Below are 27515 nucleotides of genomic sequence, written 5' to 3'. Positions count from 1 at the left end.
AGGATTATCTCAAGAGGTCATTGCCACTGAGACAGGCTAGGAAACCAACGTCCGCCAAGATCTACCACAGGACGTGGAAAATATTCCTGTCGTGGTGCTCTGCTCAGGCGTTTTCTCCCTGGCCATTTGCCTTGCCCACTTTTCATCTCAATCAGGACATCTCCTTACCCTCGTTTTGTCCTCATCCAGTTCACCAATGTGAAAAGGATTTGCACTTGTTAGATCTGGTGAGAGCACTCAGACTCTACATTTCTCGTACGGCGCCCCTGCGCCGCTCCGATGCTCTCTTTGTCCTTGTCGCTGGCCAGCGTAAAGGGACACAAGCTTCCAAATCAACCCTGGCTCGTTGGATCAAGGAACCAATTCTCGAAGCTTACCGTTCCTCGGGGCTTCTGGTTCCCTCAGGACTGAAGGCCCATTCTACCAGGGCCGTGGGAGCGTCCTGGGCCTTGCGACACCAGGCTACGGCTCAGCAGATGTGTCAGGCAACTACCTGGTCGAGCCTGCACACTTTCACGAAACACTATCAGATGCATACCTATGCTTCGGCAGATGCCAGCCTAGGTAGGCGAGTCCTTCAGGCGGCAGTTGCCCACCTGTAGGACGGAGCCGTTACGGCTCTATTATGAGGTATTATTTATCCACCCAGGGACTGCTTTTGGACGTCCCAATTGTCTGGGTCTCCCAATTAGGAGCGACAAAGAAGAAGGGAATTTTGTTTACTTACCGTAAATTCCTTTTCTTCTAGCTCCAATTGGGAGACCCAGCACCCGCCCCTGTTTTTTGTATACACATGTTGTTCATGTTAAATGGTTTCAGTTCTCCGATATTCCTTCGGATTGAATTTACTTTAAACCAGTTTATAATTTTTTCCTCCTTCTGGCTTTTGCACCAAAACTGATGAGCCCGTAGCAGTACGGGGGGTGTATAGGCTGAAGGGGAGGGGCTTTACACTTTTAGTGTAATACTTTGTGTGGCCTCCGGAGGCATAGCTATACACCCAATTGTCTGGGTCTCCCAATTGGAGCTAGAAGAAAAGGAATTTACGGTAAGTAAACAAAATTCCCTTCTTTGTGGGGAGTGTCAAGCCATGTAAGGAGACTTGCAGGCTATATAATACTCCTGGGAAAAAATAAATGTGCACATATCCTTTTCAGAGAGGAAGAGGACAAAAACTCTCAAGTGTCATTCATTGGGGGTAGCAATCCCAAAAGTCATTTAATTCTTTTAATGAGCCTTGCCGCATGACTTCTGAGAAAGCCAAACCAGACACTCAATTTGCAGATGTATTTTGGGGTATTTGCCCCTAACCATTGCAAAGCAGTAAGTCTGACTTGACTGGGTGGGAGGCCTTTGACAGGAAATCTAAAGAGGTACGTTTCGCCTTCTGGAGAGTACAGCGCCAGCAAAATACTCATTCAATGCTCCTTTTGGAAATTTAATTTCCTAGTGCTTTACACTGATGAGGGGCAAGACCTTGAAACACGTCTTCAAATGGTTAGTTTTTTTTTTTTTTTAATCGTCATGTGGCAAGGCTCATTGAAGATTCAATACTGATTATTTCTACATTCAAATTTAATAGGTGGCACTAGAGTTCTACAGTGGAACCTCGCTTAACGAGTAACCCAGTTAGCAAGGTATTTCGCTTAACGAGCAAAGCTTGCTGTAAATTTGTAACTGTTTACGAGCAAGCTTTGCTGTAGAAGAAAAACTCACCTTGCATACTTCCGGTTCCGTACATCCACCTCGCTCTAACCCGCTCTTGCAGTCCACACACACACACACACACACACACACACACACACACACACACACACACACACACACACACACACACACACACATTATGCTCACCTTACCTTCCATTCCCTTGTTGGCCTCCTGTAACTTGCAGTTCGCCCGTACAGGCTGTGTATCGGGTAACCATTGCAACCGATGCTGGACCATCCGCTCCCAGCGCGCTGACATCAAAGGCAGGAGCCACTTGCCTCTGATTGGCCAGCGCGCTGCCTTTGAGTAGCGTCTGACAGGGGAAGTTCCTCCCTCGTTGCGATGCTTGCCGATACACATCCTGTAGCGGCAAACTGCAAAAACTGAGGCCGGCAATAGAACGGAAGGTACACACATTATGCTCACCTTACCTTACCTTCCGAACCATCGCCGGCCTCAAGGTTCTTGTAGTTTGCCGCTAAATAATGTGTATCCGGTAACCATCGCGACGAGGGGAACTTCCCCTGTCAGCCGCTACTCAAAGGCAGCCCGCTGGCCAATCAGACGCAAGCGGCACCTGCCTTTTGACGTCAGCGCGCTGGGAGCTGAAGGTCGCGATGGTTACCCGATACACATCCTGTACTGGCGAGCTGCAAGTTCCAGGAGGCCGGCGATGGAACGGAAGGTAAGGTGAGCATAATATGTGTTTGTGCATGTGTGGAAGGGCACAACAGGGGACCAGGATGGGACATTTAACAAGTTGTGGAACGAATTGTCTGCATTGCAATGATTTCCTATGGTAAATCTTGCATTACTGAACGAGTAACTTGGTTAACAAGCACAGTCCCAGAACGGATTGTTTTTGTTAACCAAGGTTCCACTGTATTTCTCATTCTCCCTGAAGAGGATATTTGTATTGTTGTGTAAATGCAGATATGCTTATAATTTTCCTGTGGTAATTATCTAATGTAGGATTAACCATTTTTGTTTCAATTTCTACTTTCAGAAAAAGGTGCAGTTCCAAAAAAGAAAGACCCTGTTTCTGTTACCAGCAACTCTCTCCCACGGGCTAAGGTCACTCCTAAGGCTATGTCCCCTGGTATTTCCAGTGCACCTAGGATACCCAATTGTACCGCTTCGTCATCTTCTTTTAATAGGCAAACTGGTTCAAATCCTTCAGCTCCAAGGGTATGCTAAAGGCCAGCCTGAATGTCTCTTATGTTATGTTGTTCCTTCAGTCAATGTTTTTATATTGTAGTTTTGCATACTGTGAAATAGTATTCATCACACTTCAGTACTTTCCCATCATAGTTGTTTAGTTTAATTTTAGGACGTTAAATGCCTAAGACAAGAACATAATGATGTGGTGATGTTTTTTCCCTGAAACGGGCAACCACATCTTTGTATGTATGGCTTGCAAATCTAACTCTTGTGTGAGACAGTGCATGAATGAGTACACCCCTTTTGAATTAGTAAGATTTTAATCAATGTCTTGCTGAAAACATGAATTCTTATTTTCATAATCGTTGACATGAAAGTAAGGTTAAAGTGGATTTTCTGGGGAGAAAAACAAAAAATTCAAATGGCCATAACTGTAATTGTGGGATGTTGGCGTTGCTCCCCCCTTTTTTTTGGGACATTACATCACACAATAGGCGGCATGGCCAGCTCCATGCTGTCAGTAATAGCCAGCCTCCTGGTAATATCTGCTTTCCTGCAGTCCTGTACTCATTTATGCTGAGCACTGTATTTATACTAATTATTTTTTTTTAATTCTAATTTAAGGGAGCTGGTGTAAAACACACCAGACCGAACAATAAACCAACAACACCCACTACAGGTCTCAGGAAAAAAGATATGAAAAATTTGAAAAATGTGGACAGCAATCTTGCAAACCTGATTTTGAATGAAGTTGTAGATAGGTAAGTTATGTGCTTTCGCAACTATGCATGGACTGAGTGGATTTATGTACAGCCTTCCATACACACTAACCTAAGGTCAACCGCATCCTCCAGTATTGATGGGTTTAACCTACCAGTAGTCTGTGTATGGGGTACCAGTCAACTAGATGTTAGGCGTGCTTTACACGCTGCGACATCGCTAGCAATTGCTAACTATGTCGAGCGCGATAGCACCCGCCCCCGTTGTACATGCGATATCTGGTGCTTGCTACCGTAGCGAACATTATCGCCACAGCAGCTTCACACACAAATACCTGGTCGGCGACATCGCTATGACCGCCGAACAATCCCTCCTTCAAGGGGGAGGTGCGTTCGGCGTCATAGCGATGTCACTAAGCGGCCGGCCAATAGAAGCGGAGATGAGCAGGACATAACATCCCGCCCACCTCCTTGCTTCCGCATTGTCTGTGGAGGCAGGTAAGGAGAGGTTTGTCGTTCCTGCGGTGTCACACATAGCGATATGTGGTGCTGCAGGAACGACAAACAACATCGTACCGGCAGCAGCAGCAGCGATATTATGGAAAGGAGCGACGTATCACCAATCAGCTATTTTTGACGTTTTTGCGATCGGTTATCGTTGCTCCTATGGTTTACACGCTGCTATGTCAGTAACGACGCCGGATGTGCGTCACTAACGACGTGACCCCGACGATATAACGTTACTGATGTCGCAACGTGTAAAGCCCGGGTAGATGTTGATCTGACATGTCCGATTTCAGACTGCCTTGTTCTTCTGGTGATGAGTTGCCAGCAGAGAGAAATCTGGAATTTTCATAGAAAACACAGGAGCGCTGAGGTGTATGGGAGAGACAGCAAAGTTGGCTGTCTGTTGACAACCATTTATTATATATAGGGCCCTCAAAAGCTCCTTCCCCCACCTTGGAGCCATTTGCTGTACCTTTCTTGAACCAAATTCGTTGTGATAGCATTGTGAGATCTTGACTCCTGCTTTATGAATGTACTAGCTGTAGTACCCGGGATAGTAACGGCCTCTGTCCCCCCTCCCGGCCTCTGTCCCCCCTCCCGGCCTCTGTCCCCCCTCCCGGCCTCTGTCCCCCCTCCCGGCCTCTGTCCCCCCTCCCGGCCTCTGTCCCCCCTCCCGGCCTCTGTCCCCCCTCCCGGCCTCTGTCCGCCTCTCCGACCTATTACCTCACACATAAGCTTTTATACTAACAATGTCCTTTGTTGCCTATAGCAACCAATCACAGCTCCTATTAATGACCTGTAGCTCCCAGCTCCATTTACTTTAATGTAAACAGGTTTTTTGGTGAATAACTGTAAAGCGCAGGGTTAAATTTTTCCCTCAAAACATAGTCTATGATGTTCCCTGAGTCAAATAAGGCGTCTGTGCAAAATTTAGCGATTGTAAATGTGACGGTGTGGATTCCTTTAACGGACATACACACTTACACTCAGCTTTATATATTAGATTGTTTTGCATCGTCACTGACTCTCTTGCAGGATATTGTAGGAGGGTGGAATCTGCACGCTCTCCAAATCCATCTCATTGGAGTGTTTGGACCACTTTCAGGCTCAGTGTCTAATAATACAAACAAAGTTATTTTCTACATAAAGTTTCTTTCTTTGTCGCTCCATTGGGAGACCCAGACAATTGGGTGTATAGCTTCTGCCTCCGGAGGCCACACAAAGTATTACACTTAAAAGTGTAAACCCCTCCCTTCTGCCTATACACCCCCCCGTGCATCACGGGCTCCTCAGTTTTTATGCTTTGTGTTGAAGGAGGCACACATGCACGCAAGCTCCACAATTTAGTCAGCAGCAGCTGCTGACTATATCGGATGGAAGAAAAGAGGGCCCATAACAGGGCCCCCGGCATGCTCCCTTCTCACCCCACTCTGGTCGGCGGTGCGGTTAAGGTTGAGGTACCCATTGCGGGTACACAGGCAGGAGCCACATGCCGTTTTCCTTCCCCATCCCTTAGGGGCTCTGGGTGAAGTGGGATCCTAACCGGTCACCAGGCACTGTGCTCCCTCCGCAGCCCCTGGGGGAATCTGCTGGACAGGAGACCGGGTATCGTCAGGGACAGGCCCTGCTCCTCTGAGGTACTCTGTGTCCCCTTGGGGACGGCGCATAGAGCGCCTGTCTAATGGACGCTGCAGCAGCTGCTGGTTGTGTTTGTGCGCCGGGACTACCGCGCTGACCGCGCTTGTTTGCCGGCCGCGCTTATAACTTTAGTTCCCGGCTTTTGCGGCCTAGTACCGCATATTCCCGCCCCCAGGCCTGCCAGTCAGGGGTAAGGGCGGGACGCTGCACTGGACGTCAGCGCTGAGGGCTGGAGCATACTTAGTATCCTCCTCCCCCCTCACTGAGCACCGTGGGGCACCAGATTCCCGCACTTTCTAAGGCACGCCCACGGTTCCCTCCTCCTCTCAGAACGCTGGCAGCCATTCCTATCAGCACTTCTGACGCTGGAGAACTTCAGAGACGAGCTCCAACAGCTCTGGGAGGCCCAGGCAGGGAATCTGGTGGTCACACAAACGCTGAGGGCGGTCGGTAAGCAGCACCTGTTACTAGGTGCTTGCCCCCCTGGGTGCCGAAGTGTATATTTATATGCTTATATTGTATACATTTACTCTGTACGGCCGCACTATTACTTTGGCTATATACCCTCTCTGATTGCTCTAAGAGGAGACACAGCATGTCGTCCGCAAAAAGCAAGGGTGCCAAGGCACAGGCTTACTTTGCAACCTGTACCTCATGTGCGGCTATGCTACCTGCAGGTTCCACCTACCCTCATTGTGTGCAATGCTCGGCCCCTGTGACACTCACTCAGCCGGAGCCTCTGCCACTGGTGGGACCCTCGGCCCAGGTGGAACTGTGTAGCCCCACAAGTGTTGTGTCGGTGCATGACCTTCAGGGACTCCACGTGGATGGAACAGTCTGGTCACAGGTAGGAAACCTTCTTTTAGGATTGTCGTGACGCCACTCTCAGAATTGCGGTCAGTGGAGACCGCCACTGCAGATTAAGGGAGGCCTGGGGCTGATGGTGGGTGCAGTCAGTTGTAATAGCCTCCTGAGAGTGAGGCAAGCCCCAGGGCCCTGTGTAGGTGTGTGGAACCACAAGGCGCAGAATAACTCAACACAAGCAGAATATGTTTCAGAGGTTTTACTCACTGTTGATGGCAGGGTGAGTAACCCGGGCGTAGCTGGGATGAACCAGGCTGGAACCAGGCGTCCTTCAGGCTGACTGATGAGGGTGGCTACTGACTCGCCTTCCTTAGCCCTCTGTTGTTTGTGGTAACCCCGACTTGCAGTCCCTATGGGGGTCACCCAGGGAAGTTGCTGCTCCCCTCGTTTCGGCCCGTTTGCTTGTAGCCTGGACCAGGTCACTCCGGCTGCTTGCCTCCTGTGAACTATGGGCCCTCGCTTTGCTACGTGGCTGCGGACTCTGTGGTGTTGTCTTGGGGGTGTAAAGTGCCCCCTCAAGCAGGTTTGGCAAGGGAAAGGTGAATCTATCCCTGCACTGGGACCTGTTACCCCTGCGGGCCTGGTACCTCCCTAGCAGTCCTCTTACTCTCCACTCCGTTGCTCTCTCTGTAGCCTTGTGTGGATTTCGGACGGCACCACTAGGTGACCGTTCTCCCCCGTCAGTAGTCACTGCGCGGACGCTGTTAGACTGCAACAGCTCCAGGGTCTGCTTCTGCTCTCCCTGAGCTGCACACTAAACCGGCTCACTCGTGGGACCTGCACTGCTGCTCCTGTCTGAGCTCCACTTCCATGCTCCTCACTCCTCCACACTCTGCTTCAGACTTACTCCTCCTTCTCTTTTCCCTTTGTGCCTGCCTACGCCACCTAGCAACCAGGCTCTCTACCACACCCCTTGAGTGGAGATGGAGGCCTCGCCCCCTCCTGGGATCCCCAGGGGTCCTCCCAAAGGTACATGTGTGAGACCTGATCACTATGCGCCTGTGTAGTCACACCTCGGTCAGCCTTCTGGATTACCTGTTTTGTACTGTCCCCAGCATGGGTGCAGTACTCAGTGGTGCCTGACCAGGTCAGGGGCGCCACAGAACCACCTGCTGCCACTGTCCAGGTGACAGGGACAGAGTTTGCAGTATTCGCTGACAAACTTTCTGAGTCTATGGATAAATGGTCTGCTAAGATACTGGAAGCTTTGCAGTCCAGACCTGTAACACAGGCCCCGGGCACTGTTGAACCTTTTCCCTCAGACCCCCCTCGGTCGGCACAGCAAAGTGCTCCTGGGGCGACTCATAGGTCCCACGGTGAGGACTCCGACACGGACCGCAGTCCCAGACCGGCTAAGCGGGCTCGCCGGGAGCTTCCCTTGACTTCATCACACTGTTCAGGGTCTCAGCATGAGGACTCTCTGGATGATGAAACGGAGGTGGCAGATCAGGGCTCTGATTCTGACGCCGCTCTCAACCTTGATACACCTGAAGGGGACGCCATAGTAAACGACCTGATAGCGTCCATCAATCAGGTGTTGGATCTTTCTCCTCCAACTCCTCAGATTGAGGAGTCAGCTTCTCAGCAGGAGAAATTCCATTTTAGGTTTCCCAAACGTACACGGAGTGCGTTTCTTGATCACTCCGACTTCAGAGATACAGTCCAGAAACACCGAGCTTTTCCAGATAAGCGCTTTACTAAGCGCCTTAATGACACACGTTATCCCTTTTCCCCCTGACGTAGTCAAGGGTTGGGCTCAGTGTCCCAAGGTGGATCCTCCAATCTCTAGACTGGCGGCTAGATCCATAGTTGCAGTGGCAGACGGTGCATCACTCAAACATGCCACTGACAGGCAGATAGAGCTCTTGATGAAATCCATCTATGAAGCTATCGGCGCGTCCTTTGCTCCGGCATTCGCAGCCGTATGGGCACTCCAAGCTATCTCAGCTTGTCAGTCTGAGATTAATGCAGTCACACGTGCCTCTACTCCGCAGGTTGTGTCCTTAACCTCTCAGGCGTCGGCATTTGCGTCCTACGCCATGAATGCCGTCCTGGACTCTGCGAGCCGTACGGCGGTAGCATCCGCCAATTCGGTGGCAGTCCGCAGGGCCATGTGGCTACGTGAATGGAAGGCAGACTCTGCTTCCAAAAAGTTCTTAACCGGTTTGCCATTTTCTGGCGACCGCCTGTTTGGCGAGCAATTGGATGAAATCATTAAACAATCCAAGGGAAAGGACTCGTCCTTACCCCAGTCCAAACCAAACAGACCTCAACAACGGAAGGTACAATCGAGGTTTCGGTCCTTTCGGCCTGCAGCCAGGTCTCAATTCTCCTCGTCCAACAGGCCACAGAAGGGTCAGAGGAACTCTGATTCATGGCGGTCTAAGTCACGTCCTAAAAAGACCGCCGGAGGAACCGCTCCCAAAGCGGCCTCCTCATGACTTTCGGCCTCCCCAAACCGCATCCTCGGTCGGTGGCAGGCTCTCCCGCTTTTGCGACGCCTGGTTGCCACATGTCCAAGACCGATGGGTGAGAGACATCCTGTCTCACGGTTACAGGATAGAGTTCCGCTCTCGTCCTCCGACTCGTTTCTTCAGAACATCTCCGCCCCCGAGCGAGCCGATGCTCTTCTTCAGGCGGTGAGCACTCTGAAGGCAGAAGGAGTGGTGATCCCTGTTCCCCTTCAGCATTGGGGTCACGGTTTTTACTCCAACTTGTTTGTGGTGCCAAAAAAGGACGGATCTTTCCGTCCCGTTCTGGACCTCAAACTGCTCAACAGACACGTGAAAACCAGGCGGTTCCGGATGGAATCCCTCCGCTCCGTCATCGCCTTGATGTCCCAAGGAGACTTCCTAGCATCAATCGACATCAGGGATGCTTATCTCCACGTGCCGATTGCACCAGAGCATCAGCGCTTCCTGCGTTTCGCCATCGGGGACGAACACCTTCAGTTCGTGGCACTGCCTTTTGGCCTGGCGACAGCCCCACGGGTCTTCACCAAGGTCATGGCATCCGTGGTGGCGGTCCTACACTCTCAGGGACACTCGGTGATCCCTTACTTAGACGATCTTCTTGTCAAGGCCCCCTCTCGGGTGGCATGCCAACACAGCCTGAACATTGCTCTGGAGACTCTCCAGAGATTCGGGTGGATCATCAATTTCCCAAAGTCAAAATTGACATCGACCCAATCGCTGACATATCTCGGGATGGAGTTTCATACTCTCTCAGCGATAGTGAAACTTCCGCTGGACAAACAGCGTTCACTACGGACAGGGGTGCAATCTCTCCTTCGAGCCCAGTCGCACCCCTTGAGGCGCCTCATGCACTTCCTAGGGAAGATGGTGGCAGCAATGGAGGCAGTTCCATTTGCGCAGTTTCATCTGCGTCCACTTCAATGGGACATTCTCCGCAAATGGGACAGGAAGTCGACGTCCCTCGACAGGAACGTCTCCCTTTCTCGGGCAGCCAAGGCCTCCCTTCAGTGGTGGCTTCTTCCCACTTCTTTGTCAAAGGGGAAATCATTCCTACCCCCATCCTGGGCTGTGGTCACGACGGACGCGAGTCTGTCAGGGTGGGGAGCGGTCTTCCTCCACCACAGGGCTCAGGGTACCTGGACTCAGCCAGAGTCCTCCCTTCAGATCAATGTTCTGGAGATAAGGGCAGTGTATCTAGCCCTAAAGGCGTTCCAGCCGTGGCTGGAAGGCAGGCAGATCCGAATTCAGTCGGACAACGCCACGGCGGTGGCATACATCAACCACCAAGGCGGCACACGCAGTCGGCAAGCCTTCCAGGAAGTTCGGCGGATTCTGCTGTGGGTGGAAGCCACAGCCTCCACCATCTCCGCAGTTCACATCCCGGGCGTAGAAAACTGGGAAGCAGACTTTCTCAGTCGCCAGGGCATGGACGCAGGGGAATGGTCTCTTCACCCGGACGTGTTTCAAGAGATCTGTTGCCGCTGGGGGAAGCCGGACGTCGACCTAATGGCGTCCCGGCACAACAACAAGGTCCCGGCATTCATGGCACGGTCTCAAGATCACAGAGCTCTGGCGGCAGACGCATTAGTTCAGGATTGGTCGCAGTTTCGGCTGCCTTATGTATTTCCTCCTCTGGCACTGCTGCCCAGAGTATTATCGTAATAGCAAAAAACCTTAATGAAATCCCCCTAGCAAGAGAGCAGTAGGTAGCAAGTGGGGTCAAACAAGAGATACAAAACTCCTAAAACATAACATTTATTTCATATGCAAATAAAAGGTGGACTGCCACCATAAAAGAATAAAAAGTGTTTGTCATGGGCTGCAAAACTAAGATAACAGCCTCAGACCAGAACACTCAAGGCACAAACAGCAGGAGGTATGAAATAAGTCACACACAGACCTGCATTAATAATCACAGCTAGAATGGTTACTTAGTCGGAATCATACACCGACCACAACCATGTGGGCAAAGAAAAAACGGCCTTACCGTGTTTTCAAGGGCATAGGACGATATGGCTCAAACTCAGGTGACCTCACACAGGTCCTACACAAATACCTTTAGTTGGCTCAAACCATACCAATGTACCTCCCGACGCGTTTCAAGAAATAATCATCAGGGGAGTCTTCTTAGGGTACTATTCATCATATCAGTAGTGGTGACAGGACTGATAGACAGTAAAATTGCCCCATGGACGGACTGTAAAGCAAAGATCACGAGTTACAGCCCATCCAAATAACCAAAAATAGAGAACAGTATCAAGAACCAAGCTGCTTACCCTATATACGTCCAGCAAGGAAGAACGCCAAGCTGCAAGTGCCGCGCAGGTTAACTGAAAACCGCGCTATTTTTATGGGGACCGCGCATGCGCGGTGAGTCCACCGCAGTATCATGACGTCAATCCCAGCATGCACCATGCCGGAAACCGCGACGTCACAATGATAGCACGTCGGCCGCATCAACAGACATGCGCCGCCGACGTCATAGACAAGAGCCTGGAACGCAAGCCGATATTCAAAGTGAAACCGGAAGTATACGGTAATGAAAATAACTTATAACCAGGCTATGTCCGCATCACATTACAACATCAAGGTATAAACCCTTGTGTTTGGTAAAGGTACACAGGGCCTACACAATCGCAGGATCCTCCAGGACACTTAGGATACTAATCCAAACAGTCAGGTCAGGTGTCCTCACAGACACCTGACCTGTGAGGACACCTGACCTGACTGTTTGGATTAGTATCCTAAGTGTCCTGGAGGATCCTGCGATTGTGTAGGCCCTGTGTACCTTTACCAAACACAAGGGTTTATACCTTGATGTTGTAATGTGATGCGGACATAGCCTGGTTATAAGTTATTTTCATTACCGTATACTTCCGGTTTCACTTTGAATATCGGCTTGCGTTCCAGGCTCTTGTCTATGACGTCGGCGGCGCATGTCTGTTGATGCGGCCGACGTGCTATCATTGTGACGTCGCGGTTTCCGGCATGGTGCATGCTGGGATTGACGTCATGATACTGCGGTGGACTCACCGCGCATGCGCGGTCCCCATAAAAATAGCGCGGTTTTCAGTTAACCTGCGCGGCACTTGCAGCTTGGCGTTCTTCCTTGCTGGACGTATATAGGGTAAGCAGCTTGGTTCTTGATACTGTTCTCTATTTTTGGTTATTTGGATGGGCTGTAACTCGTGATCTTTGCTTTACAGTCCGTCCATGGGGCAATTTTACTGTCTATCAGTCCTGTCACCACTACTGATATGATGAATAGTACCCTAAGAAGACTCCCCTGATGGTTATTTCTTGAAACGCGTCGGGAGGTACATTGGTATGGTTTGAGCCAACTAAAGGTATTTGTGTAGGACCTGTGTGAGGTCACCTGAGTTTGAGCCATATCGTCCTATGCCCTTGAAAACACGGTAAGGCCGTTTTTTCTTTGCCCACATGGTTGTGGTCGGTGTATGATTCCGACTAAGTAACCATTCTAGCTGTGATTATTAATGCAGGTCTGTGTGTGACTTATTTCATACCTCCTGCTGTTTGTGCCTTGAGTGTTCTGGTCTGAGGCTGTTATCTTAGTTTTGCAGCCCATGACAAACACTTTTTATTCTTTTATGGTGGCAGTCCACCTTTTATTTGCATATGAAATAAATGTTATGTTTTAGGAGTTTTGTATCTCTTGTTTGACCCCACTTGCTACCTACTGCCCAGAGTATTACGCAAGATCAGGTCCGACTGCCGCCGCGCCATCCTCATCGCCCCAGACTGGCCGAGGAGGTCGTGGTACCCGGATCTGTGGCATCTCACGGTGGGTCAACCGTGGGCACTACCAGACCGTCCAGACTTACTGTCTCAAGGGCCATTTTTCCACCTGAATTCTGCGGCCCTCAACCTGACTGTGTGGCCATTGAGTCCTGGATCCTAGCGTCTTCAGGGTTATCTCAAGAGGTCATTGCCACTATGAGACAGGCCAGGAAACCAACGTCCGCCAAGATCTACCACAGGACGTGGAGGATCTTCTTATCCTGGTGCTCTGATCAGGGTTTTACTCCCTGGCCATTTGCCTTGCCCACTTTTCTGTCCTTCCTTCAATCCGGAATGGAAAAGGGTTTGTCTCTCGGCTCTCTTAAGGGACAAGTCTCGGCGCTCTCTGTGTTTTTTCAAAAGCGTCTAGCCAGGCTTCCGCAGGTACGCACGTTCCTGCAGGGGGTTTGCCACATAGTCCCTCCATACAAGCGTCCGTTAGAACCCTGGGATCTTAACAGGGTGCTGACGGCTCTCCAGAAGCCACCTTTCGAGCCAATGAGAGATATTTCTCTTTCACGCCTTTCGCAGAAGGTGGTCTTCCTAGTGGCAGTCACATCACTTCGGAGAGTGTCTGAGCTAGCTGCACTGTCATGCAAAGCCCCCTTCCTGGTGTTTCACCAGGACAAGGTGGTTCTGCGTCCGGTTCCGGAATTTCTCCCTAAGGTGGTATCCCCTTTTCATCTCAATCAGGATATCTCCTTACCTTCTTTTTTGCCCTCATCCAGTTCACCAATGTGAAAAGGATTTGCACTTGTTAGATCTTGTGAGAGCACTTAGACTCTACATTTCTCGTACGGCGCCCCTGCACCGCTCGGATGCGCTCTTTGTCCTTGTCGCTGGCCAGCGTAAAGGGTCGCAGGCTTCCAAGTCAACCTTGGCTCGGTGGATCAAGGAACCAATTCTTGAAGCCTACCGTTCTTCTGGGCTTCCGGTTCCTTCAGGGCTGAAAGCCCATTCTACCAGAGCCGTGGGTGCGTCCTGGGCATTGCGGCACCAGGCTACGGCTCAGCAGGTGTGTCAGGCGGCTACCTGGTCGAGTCTGCACACTTTCACGAAACACTATCAGGTGCATACCTACGCTTCGGCAGATGCCAGCCTAGGTAGGCGAGTCCTTCAGGCGGCGGTAGCCCACCTGTAGGAAGGGGCCGTTTTACGGCTCTATTACCGAGGTATTCTTTTACCCACCCAGGGACTGCTTTTGGACGTCCCAATTGTCTGGGTCTCCCAATGGAGCGACAAAGAAGGGAATTTTGTTTACTTACCGTAAATTCCTTTTCTTCTAGCTCCTATTGGGAGACCCAGCACCCGCCCCTGTTCCCTTCGGGCTGTTGTTCTTTTGTGTACACATGTTGTTCATGTTGAATTGTTCTGGGTTCATGGTTTTCAGTTCTCCGAACATCCTTCGGATTGAATTTACCTTAGACCAATTTATAAGTTTCCTCCTTCCTGCTTTTGCACCACAACTGAGGAGCCCGTGATGCACGGGGGGGTGTATAGGCAGAAGGGAGGGGTTTACACTTTTAAGTGTAATACTTTGTGTGGCCTCCGGAGGCAGAAGCTATACACCCAATTGTCTGGGTCTCCCAATAGGAGCTAGAAGAAAAGGAATTTACGGTAAGTAAACAAAATTCCCTTCTTTATTTCCAAAAAGTGCAATGGGTCATGTATTTCTTACAGGCTGATGTGTTTCAGGCACTTCAGCACATACTGTATAATCTTATAGCTTGCAGGGAATCTGATGCTCACATTAGAGTTGTCCGGTCTAAAGTGCTAAGTCTGCAGTCACTCTGTGCCTGCAGAGTTATGAATCCTCACAACGCATGTACTGTGCGCTGCAAGGATTCACCAGTTTCTAAGTAGGTTACGGCAGTCACGTGACGGCAATATTTATGTTCCCTTCCAGAACCCGATTAGTGGGCAGTGGGCACAGCCTCGCTCCATACAAATGTATAGAGTGAGGCCGTGCCCACTAGTCTGATGCATCCATTCCAAATACTTATATTGAGTTAGGCCGTGCCCACTAGTCAGGTTCTGGCTAGGAACATGCATATTGCACAATTGCTGTGACTTGACCACCATTCCCGGCTCAAACTGTCATATCCTCGCAGCGTACATTGCGAGCACTGGGAGGATTCTTAAGTCTTCAGTTACATAGAGTGACTGCAGACTTATTACTTTAGACCGTACAACCCCTGTATGGCCTCATTCACAAGTCTGTATATTTGAAATGGTGTTTGTTGGTCAAAACCAGGAGTGGAACTTGCAGGAAAAAATATGATTAAAAGATTGACATCTGTTCTATGTTTTGGTTTTTTTGAGACACTCCTGGTTTTGACATGGCTACTGATCAAAAATACTTGTGTGAATGATGCTTAAGATTGTTTACTGTACAAGTTTTAAACTGGTTTTCTCAAGAGCCATTTATAATGAAACTGTTGTGAGAAGCGAATCGGACCCCTATTGAGCAACTGTTTTTGCTTTTAGTTAAAGTTGTCCAACATAAACTCCCAACTTTTTTTTTTTTAATCTAATTTGCGCTGTATTGTCATCTAAAATACCCCCTACGTTTTTTTTTTTGTTTGACTTTATACCTCTTGAATTATCACTGACATCTAGCAGAGGACAATATGGGCACATCTAATGTAGCAATGTGCCCATCCTAAAGTAATGCCCCATCTTGTAATACTGTGCCCATCCTGTAGTATTGTGCCCATCCTTCTGCTCATCCTGTAGTAATTTCCTGGTCCTCTTCTTGTTCTGTGCAGCACCCAGAAATCAGTCACCTGATATAAAGCATTGACTGCACGGGCCCCCAGCACAGGCAGCAATCATCACGGGGGCTGTGGGCCTGAGCGCTGCAAGAAGCATCACGGGCGCATGCAGCATACGGGCAGTGTCCATGTGTGGGAGGGTGCGGAGTAAGGGGGATGGGGACATCCGACACACTGTACATGCCCAGCAGAGCAGCAACAGGTTGTCGGCTGCGATGCCCGTCAACAAGGTCCTGTCCATGTCAACATGACATCACAGGAAACCGCAAAATCACAGCAGGAGCGGTCACATATGACCACTCTGAGCCATGGGAGAGGGTCTGACAGCAGGGCAGGTAGGTAGTTGCTATCTACTTACCTGCCCCTATGTAGCCCAACAGTGAAATGACAAAAAAACCCCAAACAAAATAAGCCAATAACCCCTTTAAGTTGCAGCTAGCCATTCAAATGAATGTTCATTCATGCAATATATAAATGGGTTAGTGCTGGCTAAAATAGTGGCGTCCATATGCCATAATAGAGGTGGAGGCTGCGCACATGAGGTGGGCTTCTACCGGGTATCGATTAATTTTTAATATTAAATATTCCATATGATGACTTTATAAGTTTAGGCCATAGCTACTAGTGCTATCCCCTAAAAAGTCCCAGTCCATCTTTCTGGGGGAAAAAAAAAAAATAAAAGATCCTGTCTTGTCTTCACTGAAACACTATACTAATACTGACCTACAAAGCTGTCCATTATCTGCCTCCTCCGTGTATCTCCAACTAATCTCCCCGATATATTCCACCAATGTAATCTCCGGTCCTCCCAGGACCTCCTTCTCTCCTCCACACCTATTCATTCCTCACCACCGCTGCAAACTTTCCCCCCAACCTACTGTCTCCTCCATCATTCTGCAGAATGTAAGCCCACAAGGGCAGGGCCCTCTCCCCTCTGCACCAGTCTGCCCTTGTTGGTTTGTTCATTGTCCTTTTGTATGTAGGCCCATCTCATGTACAGCACCATGGAATCAATAGTGCTTTAAAAATATGTATGTACGTTGTGTCTCTTACATGTATGTAAGAGTTGAGTTGTTAATGTATAAAATAATAACATAAGAATGGCACTTTCTTTTTTTATTTAGTGGGCCATCTGTCAAGTTTGCTGACGTTGCGGGACAAGACCTCGCCAAGCAAGCCTTGCAGGAGATTGTTATACTGCCCTCTATTCGCCCAGAGGTATTTATATGTGTAATAAATTACATAGCTAGAAATTATTCCTGATAACAGAAATCAAAGGAAAACCTGCTCAGTCAGCTCTTATTAGCCTAGAATACTTCTATTCGACTTGGTGCTGAATCACACTGACAGCCTATGCCTGCGGCAGCCTTCTGTTGGAGGTGTGTGTCAGAGGATCCCCTTCTTTTATATGACAGCCTATGTTGGAGGTATAAGATTATATTTTCCTGTAAAAAAAAAAAAAAAAAAGTTTTGTTTAACCCCTTCACGACCTTGGACGGATCTATCCGTCATAGATCGTGTCCCGTTAAGCCCCGCCCCCTGCCACGGGCAGGCGGCGTGGATCGGCACACATATCAGCTGTTTTCAACAGCTGACATGTGTGCCTGCTAGCCGCGGGTGGAATTGCTTCCACCCGCGGCCATTAACCCCTTAAATCTTGCTGCCAAAGTCTGGCAGCAAGATTTAAATGCGCGCGGCCATGTTTGTTACTCACCGCCGCCCCCACCGGAAGTCACGTGTGTTATCACGTGACTATCGGTGGTTGCCATCGTAGCACAGGGTCATGTGATGACGCCTGCTGCTATGATCTTTCACTTTCATTTTCCCTCGGCCGAGAGCAGAGGGAAAACCAAAGTGAGTGAATCTGCTGATTACAGCGGTATTGCTGTGATCAGCAGATAGCGATCAGCGATCGGATTGCTGATTGCTATAGCCCCCTAGGGGGACTAGTAAAATAAAAAAAAAAGTAAAAAAAAAAGTTTTAAAAAATAAAAAAAAAACAAAAAACCTAAAAGTTCAAATCACCCCCTTTCCCCCCATTGAAAATTAAAGGGTTAAAAAATAAATAAATATACACATATTTGGTATCGCCGCGTTCAGAAATGCCCGATCTATCAAAATATAAAATCAATTATTCTGATTGGTAAACGGCGTAGTGGCAAAAAAATTCCAAACGCCAAAATTACGTTTTTTGGTCGCCGCAAGTTTTGCGCAAAATGCAATAACAGGCGATCAAACGTAGCATCTGCGCAAAAATGGTACCATTATAAACGTCAGCTCGAGACGCAAAAAATAAGCCATCACTGAGCCATTGATCCCAAAAAATAAGAACTCTACGTGTTTCGGAAAATGGCGCAAAACGTGCGCCACTTTTATTGGACAAACTTGTGAATTTTTTTTAACCCCTTAGATACAAGTAAACCTATACATGTTTGGTGTCTACAAACTCGCACCGACCTGAGGCATCACACCCAGACATCAGTTTTACCATATAGTGAACACCGTGAATAAAATATCCCAAAAACTATTGTACGATCCCACTTTTTTTGCAATTTTTCCGCACTTGGAATTTTTTTGCCGTTTTCCAGTACACTATATGGGAAAACTTATGATTTCATTTAAAAGTACAACTCGTCCCGCAAAAAACAAGCCCTCATATGGCAAGATTGACGGAATAATAAAAAAGTTACGGCTCTTGGAAGAAAAGGAGCAAAAAACAAAAACGCAAAAACGGAAAGTGCCCGGGGGCTGAAGGGGTTAAAAGAACTGAAGTCCTCAGTGGTTGATACCTTTTTAATGGCTAACTGAAAAGATGGTAATAATTGCAGCTTTCGAGACTACTCAGGTCTCTTCTTCAGGCATGGTATAACAAAATCTGAACACGGCACAAAGATATATTTTAACTGTAGTTTCCTGTACAAATTCATAAAGTATTAGTTGGGGTGTGTGATGCCATACTCTGTCCAGTCAGTGCTGACCGTGTACAGACACCACTCTTTGACAACAGGATTCGTAACTCAATAATTAAGATTTATTTATCAACTTCTAGGAGGCAAAACAGAGGAATGGTGCAATGCCGAGGAGTTAGATCAACTCAATAATCTCTTAATGTCAACAAGTGGTGTACAGTTTTTGTGTTCAACGACGTCTCTTTGGAATTCCACCACCAAACATCATGTTACTGTTGAGTTTGGCTAGTGGAGTGAGACAGTATGAAGGGGACTAATTTTCTATAACAGTCAGTTCTAAGCTTGTAACGCCTTTTTAATGGATTTTTCAACCTCCCAGAAAACTTTTTTTTTTTTTTTTTTTTTTTTTTAAAAGTTGCTTATTACTATATTGAACTAACAAAGTTTTATTTAAAAACTTGCACCTATGTTAAAGGGAATCTGTCAGCAGATATTTGCTGTGTATTTTGAGGGCAGCATGAGGTTGGGGTTGAGACACTGATTTCAGGGATGTCACTTATTAAGGTCCAGTCACACTAAGCAACTTACCAGCGATCCCAACAACGATAGGGATCGCTGGTAAGTTGCTAGGAGGTTGCTGGTGAGATGTCACACTGCGACGCTCCAGCGATCCCACCAGCAACATGACCTGGCAGGGATCGCTGGAGCGTGGCTACACGAGTTGCTGGTGAGCTCACCAGCAACCAGTGACCAGCCCCCAGTCTCCTAGTTACAGCACACATCAGGTTAATTAACCCGATATGTGCTGCAGCTAAATATGCACAGAGCAGGGAGCAGCGCACAATGCTTAGCGCTGGCTCCTTGCTCTCCTAGTTACAGCACACATCGGGTTAATTACCTGATGTGTGCTGCAGCTAAATGTGCACAGAGCAGGGAGCAGCGCACAATGCTTAGCGCTGGCTCCTTGCTCTCCTAGTTACAGCACACATCGGGTTAATTACCTGATGTGTCCTGCAGCTACATGTGCACAGAGCAGGAGCCGGCACTGACAGTGAGAGCGGAGGAGGCTGGTATCAAAGGTAAATATCGGGTAACCAAGGACAGGGCTTCTTGGTTACCCGATGTTTACATTGGTTACCAGCCTCCGCAGAAGCTGGCTCCCTGCTCACTGCACATTAGTTGTTGCTGTCTCGCTGTCACACACAGCGATCTGTGCTTCACAGCAGGACAGCAACAACTAAAAAATGGCCCAGGACATTCAGCAACAACCAACGACCTCACAGCAGGGGCCAGGTTGTTGCTGGATGTCACACACAGCAACATCGCTAGCAACGTCACAAAAGTTGTTCGTTACCAGCGATGTTGCTAGCGATGTTGCTTAGTGTGACGGGGCCTTTAGGCTGTGTGCTATTTCAATACAATGAGTGTTATATCAGTAGGAGATTCTCACCGCCCAATCTGAGGTTTTGTCCCAGCACTGATTAATAGCTTAGGGTCCCGTTACACATAGCGACGTACCAGTGATCCGACCAGCGATCCGACCTGGAAGGGATCGCTGGAATGTCGCTGGTGAACTGTCAATCAGGCAGATCTCCACAGCGATCAGAGATCAGCCACCAGCGACCCATGTAACGACGGCTCCCTGCTGGCTACCGGAGGCATCTCCAGTAATGCCAGGCCTGGATTCGGTTACCTGCTTTGCACTCTGGAGCTCTCACCTGCAGCCTGGTCTGATCTCCGAGTTTGCAGGACTGCACCGCAAGCGCCGAGTGATTAATTCCCCGGCGATTGCGGTTCAGTTCATAACCGCTGCGGACAGGCTGGGCTGCAATCTGGAGTTCAGGTGATGGCACTGGAGATCAGCCCTGCATGTCTTCAGCTGTCATGAACTGAACCGCAATCGCCGGGGAATTAATCACTCGGCGCCCATGGTGCAGTCTAGGCTGCAGTCTGGAGCTCAGGAGTGCAATGCAGGTAACTGAATCCAGGTCTGGCATTACTGGAGATTCCTCCGGTAGCCAGTCCGACGCTGGGCGCTTGTTGGTCTCCCGCCGTCAAACGCGCTGATGCGTGCTGCACAGCGGGAGACCAACGAGCAAAAAATGGTCCAGATCGTTTTGTCACGATCAGCGACCTCGCTGCAGGGGCTCGCTCGCTGCTGCTTTTCACACAGCGATATCGCTAGCGAGGTTGCTGATACGTCGCAAAACCTGTGACGTTTCAGCGATCTCGCTAGTAATCTCGCTATGTGTGACGGGGGCTTTACTGTCACGATACAATGTAGACAGAAAGCTGTTGTGTGGGCAGGGTTAGCTTTCTGATCTCTGCTACATCTAAAACTCTGTCAGAACCGCTGCACCCAGTAAACAAAGTGATACATTGCTGGAATTAGGGTCTATTTCCTTACACTATGCTGTGCTGTGATGAGGTACCAAAAACTTGGTGACAGATTTCATTTTAACCTCCATTTTATTAATTTTTTTTTTGCTAGACTTAGTAGTGTTTACTGTTTTAGGTTTTTACATTTATTAATGCTTTTAATATTATGTAAAAGAAAAAAAAAAAACATTAAAAATTCCCCCACACCACTACCCAAACATCATAAGAGCTCTTGAATTTTTTTCATTTACTGTAACTGGGGCATCCACTGGAGCCCTATTTAAAGGGACAACAGCCCAATGCAGTGGCATCAGAGCTAAATTTTACCTAGTCTCCCTAGATTGCATTAAAACAGTCTTGTCAAAATACAGTGGTGGGTCATGAGAAAGTGTTTTTTTTTTTTTTTTCCCCCCTCTTTTTCTTAAATTATACATGCACAGAAGGAACCCTTTACTTGTCAGAATACAGATTGTTGCCCCTGGATGTGATGGTTCTGTTCTGAGGGGTGACCTTTTTCCTGCGATTTGTTATATCACATATATGGAGTATTTTAGACACTTGTGTTTGCGTGCAGGTTTAGTCCTAAAATAGGAAATGACTTATTAACATGGGTGTGATTGTGCTTTATTTGCTTACAGTTGTTCACTGGGCTTAGAGCACCTGCTCGTGGGCTACTACTCTTTGGTCCTCCAGGAAATGGAAAAACCATGTTGGTAAGATTTCCTACACAGCAATAAAGTCAGTTGCGAGATATGTCGATGATTGCACTTAGTGGTTTTCTCCAATTATTTTACAGGCAAAAGCAGTAGCAGCTGAATCAAATGCAACCTTCTTTAATATAAGTGCGGCGAGTCTCACCTCTAAATATGTAAGTCACATATGCATGCTAACTGTAAAATATACCGTATTTTTCGGATTATAAGATGCACTGTTGAAATGAAGGGTGCGTCTTAAAATCCAACTATAGCTTTACCTGGGGGGGGGCTGTCTGTGTGGCGATCGGTTGCGTTCGGGCGGGTGCCTGTGTGCGGGCGTCTGCCTCTCTGTGCGGGTGGGCTGGCAGCCTGCTAGCTGCCACTTTCTGCGTGCGCGCGTCTGGCGGCAGGTTTGCCAGTGTGTGTCCGCGGTCCCAGTTTCAAATGATGGCGCGTGGAGCAGGCGCATGCGCAGATGGAGCCCTTGGATGAGAGCTCATGCCATCATTTCAACCGGGACTGCGGACACTGGGACACTCACCGCAACGGCCTGCTGCACCATTCACCCGCCGCTGCTGCTGCCACTACTGACCCACCACGGACACCGCCGCGCCTGCCAGCACAACCTCTGCCTCCTGTGACCCCGCTTCACCACCACTGCTGCCCCCCTCCGGTAAGACAACACCGGAGTACAAGACGGACCCCATTTTTATTTATTTATTTATTTTTTTAAATCTCTAAATGTGGTGTGCGTTTTATAATCCGGTGCGTCTTATAAAGCGAAAAATACGGTACATAGTACTGTTCAAAAGTTCTAGGCATGTGTAGAATATAGAATATAATACCTAGAATTGTTTTATTGCTGTTTTGAAGACAGTGGTCATCCCAAATATTGATGTGATTGAGATCTAGTTTGTTCATTTTGATGATTTAAAAAAAAATAGAAATGTTAATTTTTAATTTACGTTGCAGCATTTTACCACACCTGCCTTAAACTTTTGCACATGAGTGTAACATATATACGATATATATTAAATTCCTATATGCTGTTCTTTACTTCATTATTTGTGTATTGTAAACAAATGAATTATGCAAATCCACAGATGTGAAACGTGGAGCACGGCTTCTATTTTGTCTTTGCACCATGTACAGATGCTCTAAACACTTTTTGAAATATTTATTTTTGTTCATTTCTAGGTAGGAGAAGGTGAAAAATTAGTGCGTGCACTGTTTTCTGTGGCTAGAGAACTACAACCATCCATTATATTTATAGGTAGGAATTTGGCTGATCCGCTTTGTAACAAATGGTGGTTTCAAACGTGAATTGTTTTTGTCTTTCCTTCTATGGTTTGTAAGAAAATAGATAAAACTGAGGAAATTGTGTGCGATTGGAGATCTTACAGATAAAACAAAGAAAAACCTACAAATGTAAAGCATGCTATAAAAACCTTAGTTTTCAGTAGGATTTTGTTGCCATTATCCTTCCAAATCTTCTCTGCGTTACAACATCTGGGATAATATCACGGCAATAGTCAAATTACAATTCTGGTGCATTAAGCATTATTTGTAACTGCACCCTCCACTGCTGTGAACGTCCGGCATTGGGACTGCAGCCACCGTATAACTGGTCTCTGATAATGCGCAGTAATGCAAATGTCACCACCGAGGTCATTGATGCTGCAGTGATTACATGAATGGTGGGCAGGACATCAATGCCGGACTGCTAGGGACTAGTGGAGCAGGGTGGGATTCAAGTGTTAAGTGATACGCGTTTTTCTTTTTACAGTAGATCATTCTTTACTTTGCCCGCCTGAAAATCGTGCAAAACCTTCTTGATCTATCATTACAGGAAAAAAAAAAATTGGGCAATTGGCTGGAGATAAACATGTCTATAAGAGACTAGGCTTATGACCAAAGCTGGGTATCCTTCTTACTGATAATTTGTGTTTGGTCATAGTGGAGGCGCTTTAAAGTTCACTGCCAAGGACATGTCTTACATTTCAGTAACCAAGGATATACGAGATCTGTCTTGGCTACTGATAACCAAATCTCAAGATCTCCGCTAAAGCAGTGATTCTAAGCTTATATTAAGGGCTCGCTCACATTGGCGTATATGCTATCATGCGGGAGAATCTGCCCGTTTGATCACGCTTGGAGCAGACTTTGTACACAATAGCATTTGCATCAATCTACAGTGAACAGATTCCCTTTCATGCTAGAATCGTATCACCGGTGCGGAGAAGATGGAGAACTTAATTTCTCAATCTTCTCCATTGTCTGTGTCGGCGTATATCGGACTGCTCTCTGATGTCATCCACGTGCAGCCCAATGTTTTGCACACATCCATTGACTTAACTTGAATTAGAACCACCTCCACGCCCCACCTCTCAAAAAAACAAAAACTCCTGACAATGAATTACTAAAGATATTGCCTTTTTGTTTTGTATTTCTATTCACTTCTGCCTGTTGTTTTCTTTACAGATGAGGTAGATAGCCTTTTATGTGAGAGGCGAGAAGGAGAACATGATGCAAGCAGGCGATTAAAAACTGAATTTTTAATAGAGTTTGATGGTGTAAGTACCTGTTCATATTTCTGTAAAGTGCTCATATGCCTAACCCCTTCACACCATGGCAATTTTTAGTTTTTATTTTTTTTCCTCCCCATCTTCCCAGAGCTGTAACTTTTTATGTTTGAATCAATAAAGCCTTTTGAGAGCTTTTTTGTGGGTTGAGTTGTACTTTTGAATGACATTCATTTTGCCATATATTGCACTGTAAAACAGGAAAAAAATTCCAAGTGCCATGAAAAAGCAAAAAAAGTGCAATTTCCCCAATTGTGTGTTTTGTGTTTTTTTTTTTTGTTTTTTTTTCACCTCTGTATCATGGTGACTATATGGTAAAACTGATCGGTCAGTGTGATTCTCCAAGTCAATATGTGGATACTAAACATGTATAGATTTATTTATTTTTTTTTTTCCTGACCTCCTGCAATGGAAGGGTGAGGTCTTCCGGAAAAATGCTAGTTTCACATTGACGTCCGTTATACTCGAGCCCGTCTGACCTGCTCGATTTGAGTACCGAGCACCCAAGTATTTTAGTGCTGCCTCTTCACTAGAGGTAAGCAGTAACATTGTGCAATAACAAGCCATGTGTATAGTCACCAGGTAAACTGGCTGATATGGCAATGATGACCTCATGCTTTTTGTCACAGGCGGTGGCGTCCTCAGGGATGCACTCAGATCAGCAGAGTACAGTGCTCCTAGTTAAAAGGGCTAACAATGCAGTGAACTCTTATGTAATTTTGGTAATGGAAGTACCTTTTATGACGATTTCTTTCCCTCAGATCTTACTGCTTGGCTGTTTGTGGTTTTTTTTTTTTTTTATTCAACCCTAAACAAAAAATTTTTTTATCTGTGAATACTGCTGAGACGAGTCTCCTGTCTCCTTATTGCGCTCTCTCCCTCCTCCAATTGGTTGCTGTATGAGAGTTCAAGCCTATCACAGGCTTAAAGGGAACCTGTCACCACTTTTTTGGGTTATAAGCTGCGGCTACCACCACTGGGCTCTTATATACAGCATTCTAACATGCTGTATATAAGAGCCCAGGCCGGGGGTATAACAAACACTTTATAATACTTACCTAACGGTCGCGCGGTGGGCCTTATGGGCGTGTCTGTTGTCCGGTGCCGTCGCATCCTCTTTCGGCCATCTTCGTCCTCCTTCTGAAGCCTGGGTGCATGACGCGGCTGCGTCATACACACTCGCCGGTCCTGAGCAGGCACACTACAATTCTTTGATCTGCCCTACTCAGAGCAGATCAAAGTGCGCCTGCTCCGGACCTGAATGCCGGCGAGTGTGGATGACGTCGGACCCGTCATGCAGCGCGGCTAGAGAAGGAGCGCACAGATGGACAAAAGAGGCGGCACTGGACAACGGAGACGCCCATAAGGCCCATCGCGCGACCGTTGGGTAAGTATTATAAAGTATTTATGTTCTAAACCTGGCCTGGGCTCTTATATACAGCAATCTAACATGTTGTATAGAAGAGCCCAGAGGTGGTGGCTGCAGCTTATAACCCAAAAAAGTGGTGACGGGTTCCCTTTAACAAGTCAATGCATGGAAAGCTGATGGGGCAGATAATTATACAGTACAGATTATGATGCCAGCAGTCCTCAATGGAGGTTTAGCTTGTAATTTCTTAACATATACTGGGGTAAGTGAAGGTTTGGAGGGGCCGCTTTAACATAGTTTGACTTAAGCCACTTAATTTTATTTCAAAATATTAATACTGAATTTATTCTTGCAAATCCTTTTTTGAACGTAGTTGATTTTCAATTACTTAATTTAATACTGTAACACCTTTTAAAGACCAGGCCTATTTAGAACTGTGCATTCCAGGAGCTAAAATATTATCTTTATTTTTGTTGGTGTAGCTGTGCAAGGGATTATTTTTATTTTTTTATTTTATTTTTTTCTGGATGAACTGTGCCATTTCTTTATCGTTCCTATGGGAGACCCAGACATTGGGTGTATAGCTTCTGCCTCCGGAGCACACACAAAGTACTACACTAAAGTGTAGCTCCTCCCTCTGAGCATATACACCCCCTGGATAACCAAATCTAGCCAGTTCATTGCTTTGTGTTCAGGAGGCATACATCCACACATGCATTCTCATCTGATTTTTCATTTTGGAAAGTTTTTGAAGAAAAGCGGGACCAAGCCTGGACTCCCGGCATGTCCCTTCTCACCCCACTGTGTCGGCGGTGTTAAGGTTGATTCCAGGGATGGAGCCTTACATGCCACGCTCCTTCACCATCCCTCGGGCTCTGGCTTGAAGTGGGAGCCAGCACAGTTCTCCATGCTTTGCAGGAGACCGGTCTCCATCCGCAGCCCTTCAGGATCCTGCTGGACTGAGCACTCATCCCCAGGGACTTGAAACCCTGCGTCTCACAAGCTAAGTATCTGAGACGTATATGTTCGGGGGGTCCCTTGTACTTTATTGTTGGGGAGAGTGTGCTGTGTAACTGTTCTGACATTTCCGGCCGGTTCTCTGGTTGTCACCTGAGAACCGCGCCGATGGAGCCTGCGCGCCAGCCGCATCGCTTAAATTTAGGCCCCGGCTTCGCCTGAGGCCTAGTTTCGATTTTTCACTGCCCTTGCATGTCAATCATGCAGAGGGACAGTGCGGCTCCGCCCAGCGGCCGTTCGGCACAAGGGAGGGACACTTCTCTCTGAGTAAATGTCCCCTCCCCTGTAAATCTCCTTGGCCCTCCAGATCCCGCTCTCAGAGTAGGTCCCGCCCCCTCTCCTCGCTCCGGCGCCATTTTATCAGCGTTCTCTCAGCGATCGGCGCTGGCTGCAGCATCCCTGCTAATCTGTCTGGGGGTCCGGGCTGTGGGATCTGGAGGGCACACAAACTGTCTGGTAAGCCACAACCTCCGGTTGTGGACCTGCTTATATACTCTCTGGGGGTCATTCTGGCTCAGAGCCCCCACTTCAGCAGCATGTCTCACACGAGGAGCAAGGCTGTACTCAATATGCACTGCATGTAAGCTCGTGCTGCCTGAACCGAGCACATATCCACATTGTGATGCCTGCTCTAACCTGACAATGCCTCAGCCTGGAATCGCACCCACAGTGGTCCCTCCGGCTGCTCCGGCTCCGGTGGCTGAACCCCCGGCTTGGGTAGAATCCTTCTCTAGGTCAATCTCCCAGTCTTTTGCTGACTCCATGGGACAGCTGTCCCGGACTTTGCTGAACATGCATCAGCCCCCTTCTCAGGGCGCCTCTGCTGCTAGGGCTCTCTCAGCGGAGCTCACAGAGGATTCTTCATCTGGTCCCAGACCCCGTCCTCCTAAGAGGAGACGCAGGGCTCCCTCTCCTT

General features: G+C 47.9%; 1 protein-coding gene across 2 annotated transcripts in view; it reads left to right on the top strand.

The window, feature by feature from the left end:
- Positions 1-27515, top strand: part of SPAST (spastin) — a 109865-nt gene that overhangs the window by 59098 nt on the left and 23252 nt on the right. For both annotated transcript variants that reach the window (XM_075339596.1, XM_075339595.1), the window contains 7 exons: positions 2717-2898; positions 3496-3632; positions 16773-16866; positions 21575-21649; positions 21733-21804; positions 22829-22904; positions 24113-24204. In XM_075339596.1, the coding sequence (XP_075195711.1) occupies positions 2717-2898; positions 3496-3632; positions 16773-16866; positions 21575-21649; positions 21733-21804; positions 22829-22904; positions 24113-24204 (728 nt within the window). The remainder of the gene's footprint in view (positions 1-2716; positions 2899-3495; positions 3633-16772; positions 16867-21574; positions 21650-21732; positions 21805-22828; positions 22905-24112; positions 24205-27515) is intronic.

Source organism: Anomaloglossus baeobatrachus, chromosome 3, assembly GCF_048569485.1.
Source record: "Anomaloglossus baeobatrachus isolate aAnoBae1 chromosome 3, aAnoBae1.hap1, whole genome shotgun sequence".
Taxonomy (NCBI): Eukaryota; Metazoa; Chordata; class Amphibia; order Anura; family Aromobatidae; genus Anomaloglossus; species Anomaloglossus baeobatrachus.
Note: the sequence above shows the minus strand (reverse complement) of the source record. Positions and strands in the feature narration are given on the sequence as shown.